This window comes from Molothrus ater, chromosome 4 (assembly GCF_012460135.2).
Source record: "Molothrus ater isolate BHLD 08-10-18 breed brown headed cowbird chromosome 4, BPBGC_Mater_1.1, whole genome shotgun sequence".
Classification (NCBI taxonomy): domain Eukaryota; kingdom Metazoa; phylum Chordata; class Aves; order Passeriformes; family Icteridae; genus Molothrus; species Molothrus ater.
In genome coordinates, this window is record NC_050481.2 from 10422837 (window position 1) to 10443459 (window position 20623).

General features: G+C 46.3%; 1 protein-coding gene across 1 annotated transcript in view; it reads right to left on the reverse strand.

Annotated features, from left to right (window-relative positions):
- FRAS1 (Fraser extracellular matrix complex subunit 1) overlaps window positions 1-20623 on the reverse strand; it is a 105150-nt gene that overhangs the window by 33566 nt on the left and 50961 nt on the right. The window contains 14 exon segments of the mRNA XM_036382715.2: window positions 923-1007; window positions 2246-2513; window positions 2853-2996; window positions 3231-3371; window positions 3462-3602; window positions 4232-4378; window positions 7165-7311; window positions 8872-9024; window positions 14700-14843; window positions 16350-16490; window positions 18018-18191; window positions 18950-19090; window positions 19502-19552; window positions 19555-19641. Of these exon segments, the coding sequence (XP_036238608.2) occupies window positions 923-1007; window positions 2246-2513; window positions 2853-2996; window positions 3231-3371; window positions 3462-3602; window positions 4232-4378; window positions 7165-7311; window positions 8872-9024; window positions 14700-14843; window positions 16350-16490; window positions 18018-18191; window positions 18950-19090; window positions 19502-19552; window positions 19555-19641 (1964 nt within the window).

Genomic DNA, 20623 nt, shown 5'->3' on the forward strand with positions numbered 1-20623 from the left:
ATCAATATAAACACTGCAGGATCAAAACCCACAGTTTGTCTTATTCTAAAGGACAAACTAGAGCACTTCTAATTTCCAGAAGTTATGGGAATGACTACTATGGAATATAAATTACCCATGGGGAGGGTGGAGGCTGAGCCAGGCTTGTAGGCAGGAAGGAGCCAGCACTAGAACAGTTCTGTCAAGTCATTTGGTGCCCCTCTTAGGATGTAAATGGGCCTTAAGAGTAGCAGATTCTCTTTTGCATTTTAGGGTGTCTATTTGTAAGAATATGCCAAGTAGTCACAACTCCTGACAGAGCTTTCCACACTGGAAAAAGCTCAGTGTAAGCTGCTAAGCCCCCCTGGAAACCTGGAACCTGTTCAGGTGCCTGTACCCTCCCTGGGGTGAGACCCATAGATTGTGCCACAGACTTTAAATAAAAACAATACAGGAGACACTTGGCAGTACCATCACCTTGCCCAGAAGTGGTGAGAAGTTTAAGAGACACACTTTAACTAGCTCATGCTGATTTAATTCCCAGCTGTCCAAGAACAGAGCACTGAACCTGAGTGTCAAAGCTCTCCTGCTGTCAGGATCAATCCTGGCCCATTTGGCCTGCAGCAAGAGGCTGAACTGGAGCATCAGCAGATCCAGAGGACGATTGGAGCAGTAGGGATTCCTCAGCCCTTACTGATAATTGCTCTGTGATTGCACAGCTGCCACTCCCTGCACAAGCAAAACGACACAGGCCAACCTCTCCAGTCAATTCCCCAAGTTCTTTTCCTCCATGTGACTCCTGGCTGCTGCCCTAAGGGAGAGCTGAGCCAAATTTGCCTGATCTGAACCTCTGCTCAAGTTCTGCCCAGCTCCTCTGTTACCCCTGCAAGAAACCAGGGCTTCAAATGGTACCAAATTTGGGGTTGTTTCCAGGCTTTCTTACCTGTGTTGAGAAGGCTTGAATGTTGATCACCTCAAGGTGGGAGAATGACTCTTGGTCACTGACCTTCAAGGAAAACTGTCCTTTCCTAAACAGGTCCCCAGCAAGCCAAAATACAGGATAATATAAATTAATGAAGTACTCTTCCAGGACTCAGCAATGATAAGCACATTACATATTCAGCAAAAGTGACTGGCTCAGTGACAGAAGCTTTAGCTCAAGTTTCCTTCAATTACATTTTTATAGTATTTTTTCCTGAAGATTCACAACAGTCACAACAGACAATAAAGCACCTTTAGCATTGTGATAATATACCCTCATCTTCCTTTGAGTAACATCAGATGGCATCCCCAAGATAAAGTGCCAATTCTAAATGCTGCTAAAGAAAAACCTCACTTCTCTGGCTTCAGGACTTGCCAGGAATTTTCCTTCCCATTGACTTTTCAATGATGCCACCCCAAACACCTTGAAGTTTAAAGTAACAGTATAAATAATAAATAGAGTAATATATGGTAATAAAGCAGCTTTGTTTCTCAAGACAAGATGCTGACATTTCATGGTGACTACCAGGTACACTAAAAAAAAAAAAAAGCAGGATACAGGAAATACAGGAACGTATGCCTGAAGTCTGGTGAACACCAGCTAACCCTTGGCATCAGGACACCCTGAAAGTCTTCTTCAGATCTGATTTAGATGGAAGACACCCCTGATTTATACAGCCAGAAATTTAGAACAGTTCCACCCATGTCACTCTGGAGCCAAGGCTTTATGGTGATGCAAATCAAGTGTGAGATTTGGCAGGGTGGCTAGCTTATTGCCTGGCTGCAGAAAAAATCTGCTTCCCTGCAACACCCTCACAGTGCAAGCTTTGCCAGCTACTAATCACCACTAATTATTCCAGGGTACTAACAGAGCTCTCACTGGAGGCAAACAAGGAATGGCTGAAGGCAAACTATGCCAGGGAGCACAGCAATGACATCACTTGAGCATCTTCCTAACAATGTCAACAAACTGTGGTAACAATCAGATTAATATGCCAGTTTTAGCTCTCAGCTGAGTGCCCTGAAGATGGGACATATTCCTGCACCCCAAAAGCACAGAAGGTTTGGGATTGGGTCACAGTGAGCTCTTCCACCACGAACTGAGAAGTTTTGCAGCACCAGTTACACTACGGTACAGTGTAAGAAGCTGCAAGTCGATTTAGCAGCAGTGGGAAGTGTGCCTCCCCGTAGGAATGCTTCCAAGGGAAAAGGAAATACCCGTTCTCAAGATACAGCAATTTTTTTGTGAGGCAAGAGCTCAGTAAAGAAGCCTCCCCCGAGTCACCTGGGCTCCTGTGTGCCGTGCACGAAGCGGACCCTCCTGTCCCGCACGTCCGCGCAGCTGAAGCGCCGGCCGGGGCTCAGCGGCACCTCCCGCCCGGCCTGCAGCATCACCAGCCGGCCGGTGGAGGGAATGCTGTCCACCTGGAACTGCGCCTGGCCCCAGGAACCGGCCGGATCACAGCCCAGCAGGGCCGGGTCTAGGGGCTGCACCCCGTCAATGCCCACCGTCAGGGTGCTGCTCACACGGGAGCCCCGGGGATGCCTGCTGCCTGAAGGGAAAGGAGGGAGAGGTGTTACTGCAGGGACCACCACGGGCTGTGCTGACATCATGCCTGTCAGCACTGGTTTTTGGGTGGCCTGTTCATTCCTGACTCAGGTGAACTGCAATCCATCCCAATCTCCACCACGACTTGGGCAAATCACTTCCCACCTTGATTTCCCCATCACAGAACTGAAAGCCAGCTGCAGACAGACTAGTAAATCTTCATTAAGAATAAAGAATGGATAAGTAACCACTCAACTTGATTCAGAAAGGGATTTCCCCCAAGACATTTTGACACTGGCTTTACACTGATGATAAATGGCACTGTCTCTTGAGAGGCACTCACCTTCTTCACACTCTCTGGTCTGTAGATTGCCATAGAAACCCTGGCCACAGGCAGAAACACAGATCTTATTCTTCAGAAACGTGCTGCGGTCACAGAGGTGGCACAGGCTGCCACTGTCACACTCCAGGCATCCAGGAGGACAAGCTGCATGGGATGGAAAGCACAACCCCACTGAGACAAAACCAGTCTCAGTCTCAAAACCAGCACATCCACTGGCACACAGAGCTGTCCCCAGGCTCAGAGCAGAAACACAACTATGTGTGTCTTACCTACCTGACAAAAAGAGTCAAGATAGCGGGCAAAGAGCTATGATAAAAGTTGGCAAGCAGTTCCTTCCTCATTTGCCCACTGTGCCTGCACCAAGCTCATGGTGCTCACCTGTGCACTGGCGCTGTGCCTCGTCTGCGTGGTATCCCTGCCCACATTTGGGAACACAGGCACTGCCCAGGAGGAAGAACGGGGCTGGGCAGAGGCTGCACTCATCTGCTTGGTGGCACCGAAGGCAGGGCTGGTCACACCCTGAAGAGACACAGGCAAAGAGCTCAGCCTGGCAGCTCTTGGAAGACAAGCAGGGGAACATGTTGGAGGGAATGCTCCATGAAAACTCACTCTGGCACGTGTCTGATTCCTGGTAGAAAGCTGGAGGGCACTGTTCCACACAAGCTCCTTCGTGGAGAACATGGCCTTCCATGCACTGCAGGCAGTCAGTCCTCTGGGGACCTTTGCAGGCGTTACAGCTCCAGTCACACTCTGGAAGAAAACAGAAATCAGTTCAGGGCAGTCCTTTCTGGGGGGCTCACCCTGCACAAGGGCTTAGCACTTGGGGTCTACAAGCTGTGGACTTATTTCCATCATGGAACACTCTGCTGGGGAGTTCTGGAAATCTTTCAAGTCATGTGTCTTTTAAATCCCTCCAAACTGCTGTTTCTGCAGCCATCCAGTGATGCAGGATTTAGTAAGACAGAGAGAGAGACAGGTAAGTACAGGAGGCCAGATAAGTCCCTGGAAAGAGACTTAGCCTGGCAAGCTCACTCCTTATCAGCTGACCCGTGACTAAATGAATTGCTGGACCTGACCCCTGAAAACTTTGCTGGCTCAGTTACAAAATCATTTACAAGAGAGCGATTTGCAATCATCTTGTTCCACTGAAAGGCTCAAGTATGTGACAGCAGGCTGCCCGAAAAAGCAAAAAAAAACCTGCAGAAACCTCGCAAACAACCTGTCACTGAACAATTTTCCCCTTCCTGCGCCCTTTTTAAAGCAGGCCACCTGCACAGCTCTCGCTGCCATCTAATGGATTCTTAGCCAAGGCCACTTGCATTTATTCCTTTTTCTCTTTCCTTTTTTTTTTCCCTTGAAACCAGCAAGGCATTTTTCACCTCTGCAAGTGTTGGTGGAAAAGTCCAGGTAATACTGCTGAGCACAGCTGTTGTACTGGCACTCCCCAAAGAGCAGGACCTTGGCTGCATCTCTGCATGACGTGCAGCCGGTGGCCGAGTCGCAGCTCCGGCACTGGCTGCTGCAAGCTGTGGGAACACAAGATAAAACAGGCTCATTCCTCATGCTGGTTACCCTGCAGCCTTCTACCCCTCTTGTCCTCTGTGGACACTCCAGGGTTTTTGCTTGTTTTGCTCCTTTTCACAACCTCCAAAGTGTAAAGAGCCTCGTTCCATTTGGAGTAGGCTGGAATGTTCCCTCACGCTGCTTCTTACTTTCCTCTGGACAGGTCAGGGTAAAACATGGACTCTGAATCCAAATCCCCAAATAAGAGCTTTCCCTGCCTCTGTTTTTTTTTTTTTTAATTTCCTTTTTCATACAACTGAAACACAAATTTGGAGAGCAGAGTAGACTGCTGTGATCCTTGGTGGGACCAAAGGCCCATTTAATTTCACTTAACGTTTGTACCTTTTTATCTGCGCACAGTGTGAAATTCTGGAGCTGCAGGGAGCAAAAAAGATGCCAGGAAAAAAAATTAATTCAGGGATTTACTGAATCTAGGATCAAAGTCCAGAGGTTCAGAATATTTCAACTCACCTCTTTGATGTCCAGGAACTAAACTTTGCAGGAGGCTGTACTAACAGTTTGGGTGATAAATACTGACATGTTCATTCAAAGCACAGTTTTATAACCAAAAAACCTCCAAAGTAAATGTGAAAATTTACCCATGTTGCTCTCCCTGAAGCAGGAACACAGTGTTTTTCAAAACAGTTCTCTAAAAAATGTCACAGAACGTCTGCATTTTATTGATGTACAAATGATTTCTAGCAAAATGTTTACCTAAAGAATCAAGTAGCTGCTTTTAGGTGCTCTGGTGCCACTCTGATTTTTCTTCACTTAAGAACACTACATGAAAAAAATATTTTTTTCAAGTGCTCCAAAGAACCAACTATTAAAAATACAGTAAAACATTCTACATGGGGTCTAAATCCACGGGAATCTGGCTACCCATGGAGGCATGCCAGAAGAGTAAGCAAAAACTGTATCTGGAAGCAAACCTGTCTGCTTGTTTTATCAGCACGACTCCCTATCTGCATTTTTAAGCCTGTTAAGCTTCTCACTGTTCCTGGGCCAGGATGTCATTGAGTTTAAAAATATCTCCCAGGGCCCATACGTGCACTCAGCATCTCTCTGAACCTCATTCCAACCCTGAGTTCCTCAAAAGTGCAAAGAGACTAAAATAAACGTTGAAAAGGGACCAGATTTTCTCAGCCTGGCAGCCAACCTCCGATTAAACAATCTTCATTCCCTCCAAGTGGCAGTTTCCCAGCAGCCTGGGACAATTTGTATCTCCCTGGCTTATCAGCAGCACTTGAAAAGGCACAAGTGACACTTGGAATGACAAAAATCCAACACACTTGGCCTTGAACCCCCTGCTCCAAGGATTACAAACACTTCTTAAAAAGCCATTTGCAATAAGGAGATTAGAGTAGCTAAATTGGCTTGCAAAAAAAAAATCTATTTGAGCCCCTGAACCAAATTCAGGAAGGGTGCAGGCCTCATGAACATTCCCAGTCTAGGTTGATATCCTGAGGCAGAAGCTATCAACAGGAAAGCTTTCATTAGAAAGGGACATGTTAATTAGGAAGGGAGATATTTTGGTGCAGCAAGCAAGAAGAGAATCCCTACTGCTGGAGTAAACTGAGTATTTTATTGAGCTTGTAAGAAACCAGCCAGAACATTTTTTTAATTCCTATTTTTTATTACTTCCCCCTTTTTTTGTTATTATTATTGAATGCCCTTTTTCATTTTTTTTTCCACAACAGAAGAATGGTACAAGTCCTTCCAGCTATTTCCTTGAACTTACGTAAGGTGTCTCCATTTCTGCTGATCAGATGGAAATAATAGTTTCAGGAGAACCATCTATTTCAACAACAGGCAGGTAAAGCTGACAACCACTTCAGTTTCCTCCTACAGGACCTCATCAGCGACAAAATTGGGTCTAGGTAGGATGACACTGATACCTGGACTCAGTGCAACAGAGTTATTTTATCATAAACTGGGAGAATTTAAATCAGAGTAATGCAGGACTTCACTAATCTGAACCTGAGTGTTCAGGTTCACAGTGACCAAACCACATCAGCAGTCACTCACTTTTAGGTATGTGTATTATAGTGGGACAATTCAAGCAGGGCTTTTTCCAGTTTTTGTATCTTTAGGCCATATAATTTTGAATTTTAGAACATCAAGCCAAATAATTTTTGAGAGGAATAACCCAGGGTCGGAGTGAACACAAAATAATACAGGAAAAGAGAGGCCCTGAGAGAGGGACAAAGGATAGCAATAGTGGGATAAAACATAGCCTAACACCAGATCAATTCCACCAGATCATTAGGATCAGCTCAGGTCTGTGTCTGCCAAACTATGTCTTGATTCTCCTGGGGTTTCCCATGAGAAGAAATGGACATAAAAGCTCCAGTGCAGCTTCCATGGCATGTACTGGCAGGCAGTGCAGTGGGGAGGGGGTTTGCCTTAGTAAGGACTCATTAAAACTGGTCTCAACTTGCCAAGTTTTCATCAAGCCAGAATCCATCACAGGGAAACCTACACAAATGCTCCTGAAGATTTTTACAGCAGGACACAAAGCCTCTTGTCTTTTGAGATCAATAACAAAACTGCAACTGTTTTGAAATTTCAACCCTGCTCTAGGCTCTGCTCCTGAGGCAGCTCATCACCTCTGTCAACTCACATCACGTTTTTAGGCACCTGAACCCTTTTTTTTCCAGGCCACAGCCATGGTGAGCAAAGAAGCAAGAAAAGCCAGGTTGGAAAATGCACTGTGGGAAGGAGAGGGGGCTGTGGGAGAGGCACTCACGTCTGCAGGTGTTGCTGTCATCCCTGTAGTAGCCCAGGGAGCAGAGTGGAGCACACGCGCCCATGTGGGACAGCACCAGGCCGGCACTGCAGGACGAGCAGGACAAGGGACCCTCGCCAGTGCAGCTCTTACAGGAAGGATGGCACCCTGCAGGGACAGCAAAAACAAGGCTCTGGTCAAGGAAAAACAGGTCTCAGGGCAAGTGTCACAGGCTTCAGCAGAAACACTCTGAGACTGGCAGCAGGGGTGGTGAGCACCAGAAGTTCCTGCCAAGTCTAAGCCCTCAGTGGTGCACAGTGCCCCCCACCCAAGAAAGGATCCTTTCCTTTCCTTCTTTTTACCCTCTTCTCTTCAGCCTTCCCTTCTTAAGAAAAACCCTTGCAGGATGTGTCCAGGACCTGTCTAACAGAGAAGAGTGAAAAAAGGGCTAGCGCATACCTCCCTCTCATGCTTTCTCCCAGCTAGCTTCAGGTTAGATCCTCTTTGTCTGTGCAGGAACCATCTAGTGCTTTTCTGACAGCTCCATACTTCCCTGAAGATTCACATCCATCCCTTCAGCAGGAATTACACTGATGAAGACCAGACTACCTCCATGCACCCTCTCCACATTTCCCTCATGACTTTTCAGGCTCATTTCTTAGTCTGACCAAAGGGATTTAAAATATCACAGGGGCTGAGGCCAATGTACCCTATTACTTTCTCCAGAGAGGTTACATACAAAATGAATAATCTGTTTTGCTTCTTGACAGGCCTTTATTTAAAGATTGATACCATCATTACACTTATCATGATAGGTGTAAAATTAATCATGAGAAAGAGTGGGACAAAGGGATCAGAAGCTGTGCTGGGGATCTTAAAAGGCAGAACAAAATATCCTACAGGCTGTGACACAGTCTGAAAAATGCACAACTCCTTTTAAATCAAACCTTCAAACCAAAGGGAAGAAATGTTATCCCTAGGCTTACACTGCCAGGAAGGCAAAACCTCTCTCTCTCTCTCTCAGGGGCCTTTCTAATCAAGTGACACAGAGTATGTTTCATAGCTCTGAGATCTCATTTGTCAAAACTAGGTAAATAAACACACAATAAAAAAATAAGCTCCCAGAATGCTGGAGAGAAGCTTTGAAATATTACCCACCCTCAACTAGATTAGGAAATGCCACTTCCTGCAAAAGGAGCATCTCCATTGTGCTGAATTTCTGCTCTTGGTTCTTTTCTCTCAAACTGAAGTGCAATACCCTCTGCTCAGCTTGGAGCTTTACTACTTCTTGTCAGGCTCAGAACAAGAAAAAGAATCTGCTTCCTTCTAAGAGCCCAGGGAGTAGAAAGCAGCTCAGACAATGACTGGAACATGAAACCACATCAACAACAACAAGTGGAGGAGATGCAGGCACATGTCAGAAAATGAAATGTGCCCTGGGTGCTGCATCCATTGCACCAGCCTAGAAAGCTGAATGGAATTGGCTTTCTGTTTTGGGAGCTGCTACAAGCCATCACCTTCAGGGCCATTATTGCAGCAAGACAAGCCTCAGCAAGAGACCTTAGGCTGCAAAACATCCTGAAAAAACTCCTACAGCACAAAACCAGAACTGCTCCAGCGCAGTGTCCTGCCAGCTGGACAAAGCCTCTCCACTAGACAGGAGCCACTTGATGGGACTCCTCCCGGGGGTGCAGGCAGCTGCCCGAGGTTTCTGCAGGAGGCACTCACGTTTGCAGGCTCCATGCTCGGTGTAGTGTCCCGGGGGGCAGTCGGGCAGGCAGCGATCCCCCAGCAGCAGGTGCCGCCCGTGCTGGCACTTGAGGCACACGCTGCCGCTGTCCCGCAGGTCGGCCACGCACCGCTGGCACAGGGGGTGGCAGTCTGGAGGGAACAAGGGACACTGAGCACGGAGGGACAGCACAGAGCATGCGTGAGAACTGCAGGAGGGCAGCAGGGATGGAACTTGGAGAGCAAATCCCCCTACCCAAAACTCCCGCATCCCTTCCTCTTGCCTCATCCTCATCTTGTGCTCTTCCTGAGCACCACAGCATTTTCACTTTCCCTCTGCACCCCTCCTGCCCCATTGAAGCATCCACTTTCCATCCTTAAGTGAGCTTGGGAAAGTTTTGCACAAAGCCAGCTCAAAGGCCTCTGCTTCCCAAGCCCCTTCTCTGATTCTGAGTGCCTCTGCCTAAGGTTCCTCTTTAGCCCCACTGGAGGCCTCGGGCACCCATCTCCCTCTGCTCCCACCATGGCAAAACGAGGAGCAGGACCTGTACAGCTTCATGACCTTCTGTAGTTCCTGCTGCTCCCATTTTCCCACACAAATGAGACACCCACACCCTGAAACAGCCACAGCAGCCCTCCAAGCCAGGCCAAGAGTGGCATCAGAGTGCCTCAAAACCTTTTCCTTTTTCCATTTCTCCCCAGCAGAACGCAAGCGTTTCCTGACCTCTGCCTGAACTTAGGTGCTTCACAAGGTTTGACAACAAGGCTTTTGTGTGCACAAAGGTGCAGTGTAAGGCAACCTGGAAGCCAAATTAATCCTCATTATGGTAATCGAGAAAATTGTAAAGGAAATGACGACTGTCTTGAAAGATATGTAACAATGAGGCTTGATTGGAGTGCCTGGCTTCTTGTCAGATTTCTGCTGCAGGTTCACCTTTCTGTCTTTTGTCTCCTGTGACAGCACTACTACAGATTGTCAGGCAATCTAGATTTACAAGCTGAGCACAGGCTCACATGGGAGCCTGGAGGAATTCTGCATCCATAGCTGCAGGAGCCTGGCCCCAGCTGACATCTCCTGCATGTCACACACAGGAGATTCTCACCCCACACTGCTGCAAAAGCCCAGAAGCAGCTCAGAAACTGATCCAGCCCTGACTGCAGGCAGGGATCCAAGCTTCTTACAGAGCTGCCTCCTTCAGGTCCTGCTTTTACAGGGTGCAGAACCCATGAAGTTTCTGCCCCGTGCTCTCAGCCTTGGAGCTGGGAAATGGCCAGCCAGAGTTGGGGTACAGAGGTGGAGTCCCTGGAGCCAGGGAGAAAGGACCACATGCAGCCCACCTTAGGGAGCAAGGACTGAGAGATCATTCCAAAGGCCCTGAGTACCTGTGATCTGTATGGGCTGGAGGTGGGGTGATGAGGTTTATGTACTTATAACCAATAAAATTACCAAAAATCCAATTAGTTTTTTGTACTTCTACATTTACCTGGTAATATGTTGACTCTCCTTACTGCTAAAATAATACTCCTCCAGTTGAATCTCTTGCTGGAGCCAGTAGTCTCTAATAAAGACCTTTGGCAGGGTATAATGAGTAACAAATCTGCTCAAAAGGTTTCATACACAGAGCATAAAAATGAGGCTGAGAAAATGCAGGGTATCCACACAGTCAGTATCTGCAGCAAAAACCTAGCTTCTCACAAACTAACACTTAAAAATCCAAGTATCTACAAAACTCAGTGCTGCTGCAGCAGAGTTTTCCCTTCACAAGACTCTATTTTCACTCCAGTGAGTGGCAAGAGTTTTCTCAGTTACTGTTTTAGGATGAATCAGCCCCATAACTCTCTTGTTCCTTTGCAAGCCTGGAGATCAAAGCACACACAGCACCAACAAAAAACCCAGGGCTGCCACTCGTGGTGAATTTCAGGGACATTGGGGAGTGAGTGAGAGAGCGAGGGAAGAACTGAAGGGCTTTGTTTAGGGAGAGATGATTTCACTTTTTCACAGCAGGCTCCCTTTGAAGCCAGGACTAACAGAAGGGGGATGTTTTCCTTGTGCTTCTCAGTCATCCCCCAGCCTTACTTGTTTCCTGCTTCTGCCTTCTCCCTGTCAGTCCTGCCTCCAGCTCAGCCAGCGAGCACAGCCTGCAGAATTTGGGTTTTCTGGAGCCTTCACATCCCCAGCTGGCTGCAGGTCAGTGCCACACTAGTTAGTTAATTTCCTTAGACCCCTTCCAACTGAATTCTTAGGAATTCTGTCACCCCTTTACTGGTAGTCCCAATGCCTCCCTCCCCATCTTTCTGAGACTCCTGACTTTCCTCCCACTCTCCAAGCAAAATGTTTTCCTGCTCCCTTTCCAGCTGGCTCTGATTTCTCTCTTCCTCACCTCTATGCAAAAATAACCCCCATCACTGATCTTCCTATGAAGTTACTTCCATTGCAAAGCAGAATGGAAGTACTTACATGGATTTCCAGAGTTACTTGACTTCCACAACCTCTTTAGCTTTCTCTTAGCAAATAAAGCAAGAAAAATGTGCCCTTCCTATATGGAAATTATCTGTTACAGGTTGTTCTAAGACAAAAGAGGCTGTTGGGGAGACAAAACCATCTCTGAAGTGTTTGTGAATGCTCACAAAGGAAACCAGTGGCATTTCTGCCTCTCAGCTCCACCACTTGCTAAGCATATATTGTTTAAACACAGCACCCCTCTTAGGGGCTCTCGAGGAAAGTATTTCCTGACGCAAGTTTTGTGCTGTGCTCTAAGATGAGACTTGAGGTTTACAACAGAGCATGACTTAAAATCAGCACTGAAAACACCACACACTTTATAGTCACCTCAATGGGCAAAAAAGCCTCTGGTCTTACAGTAACTCCAGAAAGCAAGTCAGTGTGTTTGGTTTAGAAGGATATGCAACACTGACCAGGATTTTTGGCTTGCTTTGGTTGTTGGAATGTTTTTCTTGTCTCTCTTTTCCAAGACCTGAGAGGGAATCTGTCATTGAAAGAAGCCAAGTGAATTCCTGATGAAGTGCAACCAGGTTTGCAGGGATCTGCCTGCTTTGGGAGAGCTTCCCCAGGCAGTGTGAGGTGGGAGACCCAGCTGGAAGGTCCCTGGCACAAAGAAGCCCAGACCAAAGCAGTTTTCCCTCCTCTGGCAGCTCAGCTGCTGGCTCTGTAGGAGGCTGTAGAGCAGTGAGGGAGTGGAGCTGAGCCCCTCTTGCTCCAGCTCTCTGTGATGATATCAGTGTCTCTCTAAACGGACAGCAACAGCTCATTAATTTTACAAGGAGCTGAGGATATTTCTTGTTGTCAGAGTGTCCCTTCTGGAATTTTAAGAGCAAGGCAGCAAAGCTTGTTACAGGCCTCCTCCTGAGCGAGCTGTTCTGGTTTAGCTTTGAAGGTTTTCCCAACTGCACACAGGCTAAGAAAGCAAGGGCCTGAGGAACACAGGGAGTGGGAGCTCCCTTGCAGCTGGAGTTAAAAACAGACTGAAAGGGATTCTCTATCAGTTGGGGTGCTCAGTTTTCTTCCACACCAGTCCCTCTGCATTTGTCTAACTGCCCTTCCATGCAGTCAGGAAAAGTCAGGAAAAGTCAGGGAAGCTTCCCGATCAACAGGGAAACCTCAAATCAGAAAAGCAAGGGCAGGACAAGGCTTTCACCAGTGATTGGGATTTTTAGAGTGCTGATTGCAAAGTTTCCTGAAGCTGAGGTCAAGCTGAACAAGAGGGAGAGGGACATCTGGGAACTGGGAAAACAAACACCACAGAAGCTGTGAGATCCAACGGGGAATGGCTCAAGTCTCAAGCACATTCCTGTACATTTGGGCTATAAAGTGAAATTAATCAATTGAGCACTCTCAGGGGAGAGTTGGCACAAATTCTGTGTGCCCAAAACAGAGCTTAGGGACTCATTGATTTTCTGAAAGTTGAGGACATTTTATCTTTCCTCTGCTTAAATGTGAAATGCTTATTTGATTAACTGCTGAAAACAAGACCTTTTTTTTGTTCCTATTAACAAGGCAAATGTTCCAATCCTCATTCAGGTAACATGCACAATAACACCATTAATTCCCAGGCAATCGTTTGGAGTGACAGTTGCTTTTCTCCAGCCTCTGTGAAAGATTTCCCCCTCCAGGTCCATAAAGGATGGCAGATGACTGATGCACAGCAGGCCCTATAAGCCATAACACAATTCTGCCTGCAGGGTGGGGAATTAAAGATAAATGGGAAGATAATTGTAAGAATATATTGCTTTGGGAGGTGAAGGAAAAAGCTTTGTTAGATTCCGTTGCAAATCATATCTTATGAGGGTGTCAGGAGTTTTAATGTGCTCTTTTATGGGACAGCTGCTCTTTAACTGGTAATTAATAACTTGCAAGGGCAAATTCAGCATTTCAATCAGTGTTCAATGAGAAGAATGAGTGAAACTTAACAACGTGGATGTGGAGCACTTTACCTCCAGGAGAACTGGCCACAAACCTCTTTTGCTTAAACACCAGACATAAATTTAGCACAAAGAGCAACACACTTCAGACTGCAGATCCTGGGCCAAAGCACAGCTTTTTGGTCAAGGTGAAAAACCTCAGTTATGTTGCTCTGCAAGGGTTCTCACAGCTTCTGTGGGACAAGGAAACACCTGGACACTGAGGGTCCCATGCCACAAGGAATGCCCTCCACACTGCTTTCAGTTCCTGGGACATCTCCCTGATGATCACTGGGATTGGGGAGCAGGAGAACTGGTCCATGACACCAAAGAAAGGGATAATTAAAGAATAAACCCTCCTCAGAAAGAGTGCTGACTGATGATAAATGGTACTAAGGTTTTCCCAACGCAATTCACAGGGGAAGGCCACTTTTCCACAGGACTTCTTTCATAGGAAGCATAATGCAAATTAACGGGGAAATAAGGTGGAAGAATTAAAATGCACAGAGCTCTCACATGCCAGGACATTAGTTAGTACCACTGTATCCCCCAAAATTGTAGAGGACAGAGACACCTCTTTACACGGAAATGCTGAATTATTTCCAGTTTGCAGTTATCTGGCTCTATCTTGATTCCCCAACCTGAATTCCTAAGGAGCTGTACAGTACTTTTAGGATATTTTCCTACTCCTCACACACCTTCTTTCCCTGTTCTTTTTGTCCCTGCAGACAAAACAGTCACTGTTGTTTAAAAGGGAGATGAAGAGACGGTTCATAGAATTAAGCTGTTGAGAGCAAAGAAACAAGTCTTTCATTAAAAAACATACAGGACATAGATGTTCAGCAAAGAGAAGGCTCTGTGAAGGGAAATCATATTAAACTGAGAACAATAGCCTCTCAATGGATATATTTATTACTCCTAATGCATTTTTCCCTTTTCTTAGGATTCCTTATCTCATTTGGAACTGTTCAGCCTGGATTAAGCCTCACACACCGTAGCTTTTTCTGATAAAGAAAAAAAAAAAAAAAGGCTTGATAAAGCTTAGAAATGGTTGAAGCTGTTCCCAGGATATGTTTATACGTGTCTGTGGGACGGATTAAAAGCGATATTTCTTTTTAAACAGATAAATGCAATCAGTGGTTTCAGAAGATTGGCTTAAGTGCAGGCAGTGAGCACCCACACAGCACAATCCCCATCCAGAAATCCTATTACCTCCCAAAAATGCACACAGCAACTCTTGCTGTGCCAGCTTTTCTTTAGGGCCCCATCAACTGCTTCTTTGGATCGCAAATTCCAACTTAGCTCCTTTTCCTGAAGCTCTGAGCAGCACCCAAGCAGCTTTGCTGGCAGTGTGAAGCAGCAGTTCAATGGCACAGACAGCTCATGCCCCAGAAGCTGTCCTGACTCACCCACACAGTAGCCCACCAGGTTGAGGTACTGCTCCTCCTTGCAGCCTGTCCTGCACTTGCCACCATCCAGAGTGGCATGGGGGTGGCAGGTTGAGCATTCCCAGTCAAAGGGGCCATGGCATGTCTTGCAGGATGGGTGACAGGCTGAGGGAGAGAATCAACACTCCTGGTTAGGCTCCTGGTGCACCCTCTCCCCTCCCTTCCCAAAAACCAGCTCCCACCATCATTTACGCCCACAAAACATGGGCACAAAGTGGTCTCATGGCACCAGGGACTGCAGGGTTGTGGCTTGGAAGGCTCATTTTGAATAAACAAGGTGAGGAAATGGGTTGTCAGTGATTTGTTCCCTGCATTAATCAAGGTATAGATCTAGACACAATATAAAAGAGAGAGAGATAGGTTGGCCCTGTTATTCCTCCCTCCAGCATACGCTTGTGCATATAAAAAACCAGAGTGGGATGCCCAGGGGAGATAAATTAAACTTCTCTTGGGACTCTGTCAACATCATTGTGGAGCTTGATATGCATGAGAGGAAAACCGGGGAATGGTTTTTCCACCAAGCCCTCCCAAACTGAAACCTCTGAAGCAGGAATGCCCTGCCAGCTCATTAGCCACTTCTGTCTGCCAAAAGCTCAACAAAGACATGGCAGAGAAAGTGGCTTAAGAGCACTCAGAAATATTTCATGGGCTGCTTTTGTATCCTCCCAGCTTTAATGACAGATGTCAGATTTCCATGCTACAGAGCTGAGGGAGATAAAAATACTACGGCTACCAGTCAGTAAAAAATTCTTAAAAACTACTTTCAAAGCTCTTTAGGAATGAAAGGACACAGCTTGCAAGATGGCACTTTCCTGACACTGAAATTTTGTTTCTAAGACATTTTTATAAACCTGAAGCAGCGTAAAGCAGCACTCAGCAGTTACCTCAGCTCTAAGGTGGCAGTGCACACCTCAGAACTGATGAATCTTTACAATGGCCTGCCAAATAAATCTATTTATAGAGTTGTTCCTTGGTTGAATAAATTGAATAAATAGAGCAATGGACTTTTTAGGAAAGGTTTTTCTCTCTAAATCTGAGACATTGCCAAATAAAAGCATTTTATTTTTTTGGTGTTGTCCATTAAAGAGTTTTTTTCCACAGCACACAAGCTAGGAACACCACCCTGAAATCAAGCACAAAATATCTTCAGGGAAACAGTCCTGAGGAGCAAAACATAGTGCAATTTATGATTCCAAGTGCGTGTCTGTTGCCCTGGTTTTTTGGATTTTCTAAGCCTTCTGATGTTTACATTCTTGAAATGAACTTTCTCACACACTTTATGTAAATAACTTATTGTTTTGCATTCTTTTATGGAGAAGAAATTTGATAGACTGCGGGTTTGTCCAGTGCCATTGGAGAGGTGGCGCTGTCATCCCCCAACCCACTGTCACTTTTAGAAATCTATAAATGTTGGAGTCAGAAATTAAACTTCCCTCTTTTTAACCTTGGAGAGCTGCGTGTCCACGTTGTTTTATTTCATGTGCTATGAAATAGCATGTGCTACACACATCTCTCTCCCATTAGGAGGAGATTCCATTCCCTGAAATTGGACTGAAAATACCTAAACACCCTCAGAGAAATTACAGCCTCTGTAATTGCAGGTGCACTCACGGGAGCAGCGGTTCCTGTGGCTGAAGAGCCCCTCAGGACACGAGGGGAGGCATCTGCCCAACAGCAGCACGCGAGGAGCCAGGCAAGCCGTGCAGTCCTGGGAGGAATTCCCCACGCAGCCTGCACAGGAGGAGTGGCACTCTGCAGCACAGGGAGACACAAGAACACACAGAAAGCCACGTTAATTCTGCCTTATTTTGCTCCTTACTGCCTCAAAATATGCTTGGGAGAGGTAGGAAGGAGTGCAAAGTAGAGAGCAGTTCCTGAAGATAAGGGGCATGCAGAGACAGCTGCAGATTTAATATCTCTTTGCACCCACACAGTTCATTGCTGAAATGCAAAGCTGAGCTGCCCAACACCATGTGATGCTCTTGTCCTCCCTGGAAGAGCTCTGGGGTTCTGCAAACTCACCGGCTGCTGAAGTCACCTTCTGTTATCACCCTGCAGCCACTCCAGGCAGGGTTTCCTATCTCTGCACAATTATCATCCATTCTGGAGCAAACACCCACAGAGGTGGACTGACCACCTGAAACAAACACTCACCACAAGGATGGCCCAGCAAGAAGGAGGAGTGCAGTTAAAAACTGCATTTCTTTCCTGGAACTGGCCCTAAACCGATCTATCTTCAGCTAAGCCATCTGATTAAATAAATACATAAACTCACTAGCCAAAAACCTTATACTTATTAGAGTGGCTGGAGGCCACAGGTTCCACTGTATGAGTTGAACGCAGACCTCTGGACTCTGGGGAGACAAGACACAGGGCTGGACAGAGGAAATTAAATGAAATAAAGTAATTTATACAACTACACAGGGCTGGACAGAGGAAATTAAATGAAATAAAGTAATTTATACAATTACACTTAGCTGGCAGCCAGGGAGATCTTTAGGGTTCCCTTCCAACCCAGGCCATTCTATGACTCTACAAAACCAGTATTTTGCCTACATATGAACATGCTTCTGTTCTGCACAATGTTGTGGGTTTGCTTTTCAAAGCACTATAAAACAAAAAACCCTGGATTTTAAATTATGTCCACTTTTACAGATAGTTTTTTCCTAACAGGAAGAAATAGCCACCTGTAGAGTTGTTACTATTGTTATTACTACTACTTTACTTCAGTCACTATCTCTCTGACTGGTGGGATACCACACACATCCCCAGTGTACATCCCATTACTCCCTTTTCCAAACTCCAGCCTTCATGGAAAAGCTTCCTAGTTGGTATTTCAGGAGAGTGGCTGAAATGGCAGCTGTCCTGCAGGGCATGTAGCAGAAGAGCTTCCTCAAAAGAAAAGACTGCTGTGGGATGTCTTGACCTGCTCCAAGGGCTAAGAAGGAGAAAGCTCAGTCTTTTTTCAAAAGGATTTAAGGGTTGATCCTGCTTCAAAGTAAGTCAGTGCTAAAAATCACGTACTCAGCTTCAATGGAAAGGAGCTGAGCTGTGCAGGCTTGAACAGAGGCATTCAAAAAGAAAGTACCTGAGTCTTTTAGTCAGGAGTCTTATGTAGATTACATTTTCCCTCAAAAGCACTAGGATGTGTCATTTTGAAAGTTACAGAGTTTAAACACTCATGGCAGGCACGAGGCAAGCACAGGGCTGTACAAATCAAATGCTCTACAAGCTCCCCGATAACACCCAAACCCCAGGGCTCTGACCAGCTCTTCTCACCTCTGCAGACTCCTGTGCTGTCCACATGGAAATGGGATGGGCAGAGGGGGAGGCAAAGGCCATGGAGAGCTCCTTCCCCAGGCAGGTGAGGCTGCAGGACATCCTGGGGTTCCCGGCACTGCAGGCACTGCGCGGTCCCCGGGCCGGTGCAGGAGCGGCAGGATGGGTGGCAACCTGGGCACAGGGGGACAGAGCCATCAGAGCCACAGCTTTCCCAGGGAGAAGGACAATGGACAGCTTCCCAGAGACCCAACAGACCAGTCTCAGCAGCATGTGGTGCTGCTCTCTACAACAGAACAGGGACTTAAGAAAAATACTTTGACATTGTTCTCCCCCGCCCCCAAGGAGCAGCTCTTTTCCTGAGTAAAGCTGGTGAACAAAAAAAAACTGCAGCCCTGGGCCACAGACAGCCAATTCTCCTTTAATTTCTGGAACTGCAACAGTGAGTTCAATCTCATTAGGAGGGACAGCAAGAAATGACAGGAGAAAAGCCCTTTGTGTGAAATTCACAATTCACACAAAACAGAAATTCACCTTTCCAATTTTTGCTTTTCCCACTACTGCAAAGATGACCTCCATCTTTGCAAATCTGCCAGATGTGTGTGGAATTTCATACTAGGTATATATGGAATTTCATACCAGGTATATGTGGAATTTCACCCACCTCTTAAGTCGTGTTGAGAAAAACCTGGGAGCAACGTACATTTATTTCAGCAATGTACACAGAGAAGGGAAAAAAAAAAAGTCCCAGAAATTACTAAATCCTGGGGATGTGAAATCAGAAAGTATGTGGGAAAATTCACTTTTTTCAAAGCAGAAAACAATCAGCAGGAAAGGCAGGAATTAAGCATTGACTGGTTCAGCACAGGATACAGGAAAAACAAAACCTGGTTTACAGCAGCTGGGGAACTTATCCCAAGCGCAGAGCTTACCCTTGCAGATGTTGTGATCCTGGTAAAAGCCCTCTCCACAGCTTTCCAGGCACTGGCCCTGGCGCAGGGCCAGAGGGAAGGAACAGGAGGTGCAGTGAGTGGCCAGAGGTCCCTGGCACGTGGAGCATGAAGCGTGACAAGCTGACAGAGAAACAGAGAACACAGAGCTGAAACATCCCATTTCTACTCCTTCAGAGTGGCGCTGCTGCTGACTACAGCCTTCTCCAGCTGTGGAAAACTCCCAGCTGGAGCCAGACTCAGCTAGGTGAACTAATGAGAGCAGAAGTGCCCATGTATTAATAAGTACTACCAGTAATTACTCTGGCTCACACGATGTTTTGGATGTGTACCTCAGCATGTTTGGCAAGGAAGAGAGGTTATTTGAGACAATCCATCACAAGTGAACCAAAGAAAACAACAAAAAAAGTCAAATTCCCTGTCCGCACTCCCATTTCTGTGCCCTCAAAATTCCTTCCCCACGACTGAGGAAGAGCAGACAACACAAGGGGGGTGCCCTGAGAGCTTAGGAAAGGGCAAAAATACCCCTCTTACCTGTGCACCTTCCAGTGCTGCTCAGGAAATGTCCGTGTGGGCACTGTGGAGGCACTTCCCCTGGTGCAGCAGCTTCCCTGCAGCACAGCTCACACACCTGCCTGCCTCTGGAGAGCATCTCTCACAGAACTGGCCACAAGCTGCCACGAGAAGAAGAACAGCAGAGCCATCAGCCTCTCCCCATGGATGGAAAGCACCCCATAAATTTTCACAAGCAGCAGTTACCAGACTGTTCAGAAAGGAAGCGGGGGGAAAAGGTGATTTCAAAAAATGGTAATTTCCCCCCTCCACCTTCTCTTCAAAGTGGGAAAATGCAGCTTAACTCAAGCATGATAATTTTTCTTATCAATTCCTGTGGTCCATATTACCCCAGGCAATCAGCTCTGAAGTGAACTGACCTGTTGTCCATGGAACTCTGGCTTTCCTAAGGCAATATGATGCTGGAGTTTTAGAAGAGTCAGGCATTTTACTTAACCAATTTCTGTTTCTTTTCACTAGACAAAGCAGCTCTCCAGCTGGGTATCAAAATGCATGGTTTTTGGTGAAAGATCTGACTCCCAGAGGCTTCAAGGAACAGCTATGAGGTTTTGAGAAACCACTGGCAATAAGAACCAAACCTAAGTTAAATTTCCTTTTCAGCTTAAATTATTTTCAGCTGTAAGATTTCAAGCCTGCACACTTAAAACATAAGTGAATAAAGCTGCCTGGTACAGACACTGACCAAAATGAAGGGGAACCTGGTCCTTGAGAATAAGCACAAATACCAACAATTTTGCCACCACGTTCCAGCTTTTAAGCTCTCTCTATCAAGCTGTAGCCCAGACACACCTGTGTGAGCCACACGCCTGAAGCCAAACAAGCCCTGACTGACCATGGACAGTCCTCCCAGCAGCTGGAGGTTGCTGCCAACAGCAATCCAGATTAGACTAGAATCCATGTAGCAAATGCCAGATTCCTTATTTGAGATCTTTTTTCTCCCTTTCAGGATCTCTTTGACTTATGTCTTTTAATCCCCTCTAGCCACCTCTTCCCCCTTTTTCCCAGCAAACCTTCCCATTTCCCAAGGCACATCTGCTGTGCAGGTATTAGTTACTGTGATGCTGAATTATAATTAAATTTACA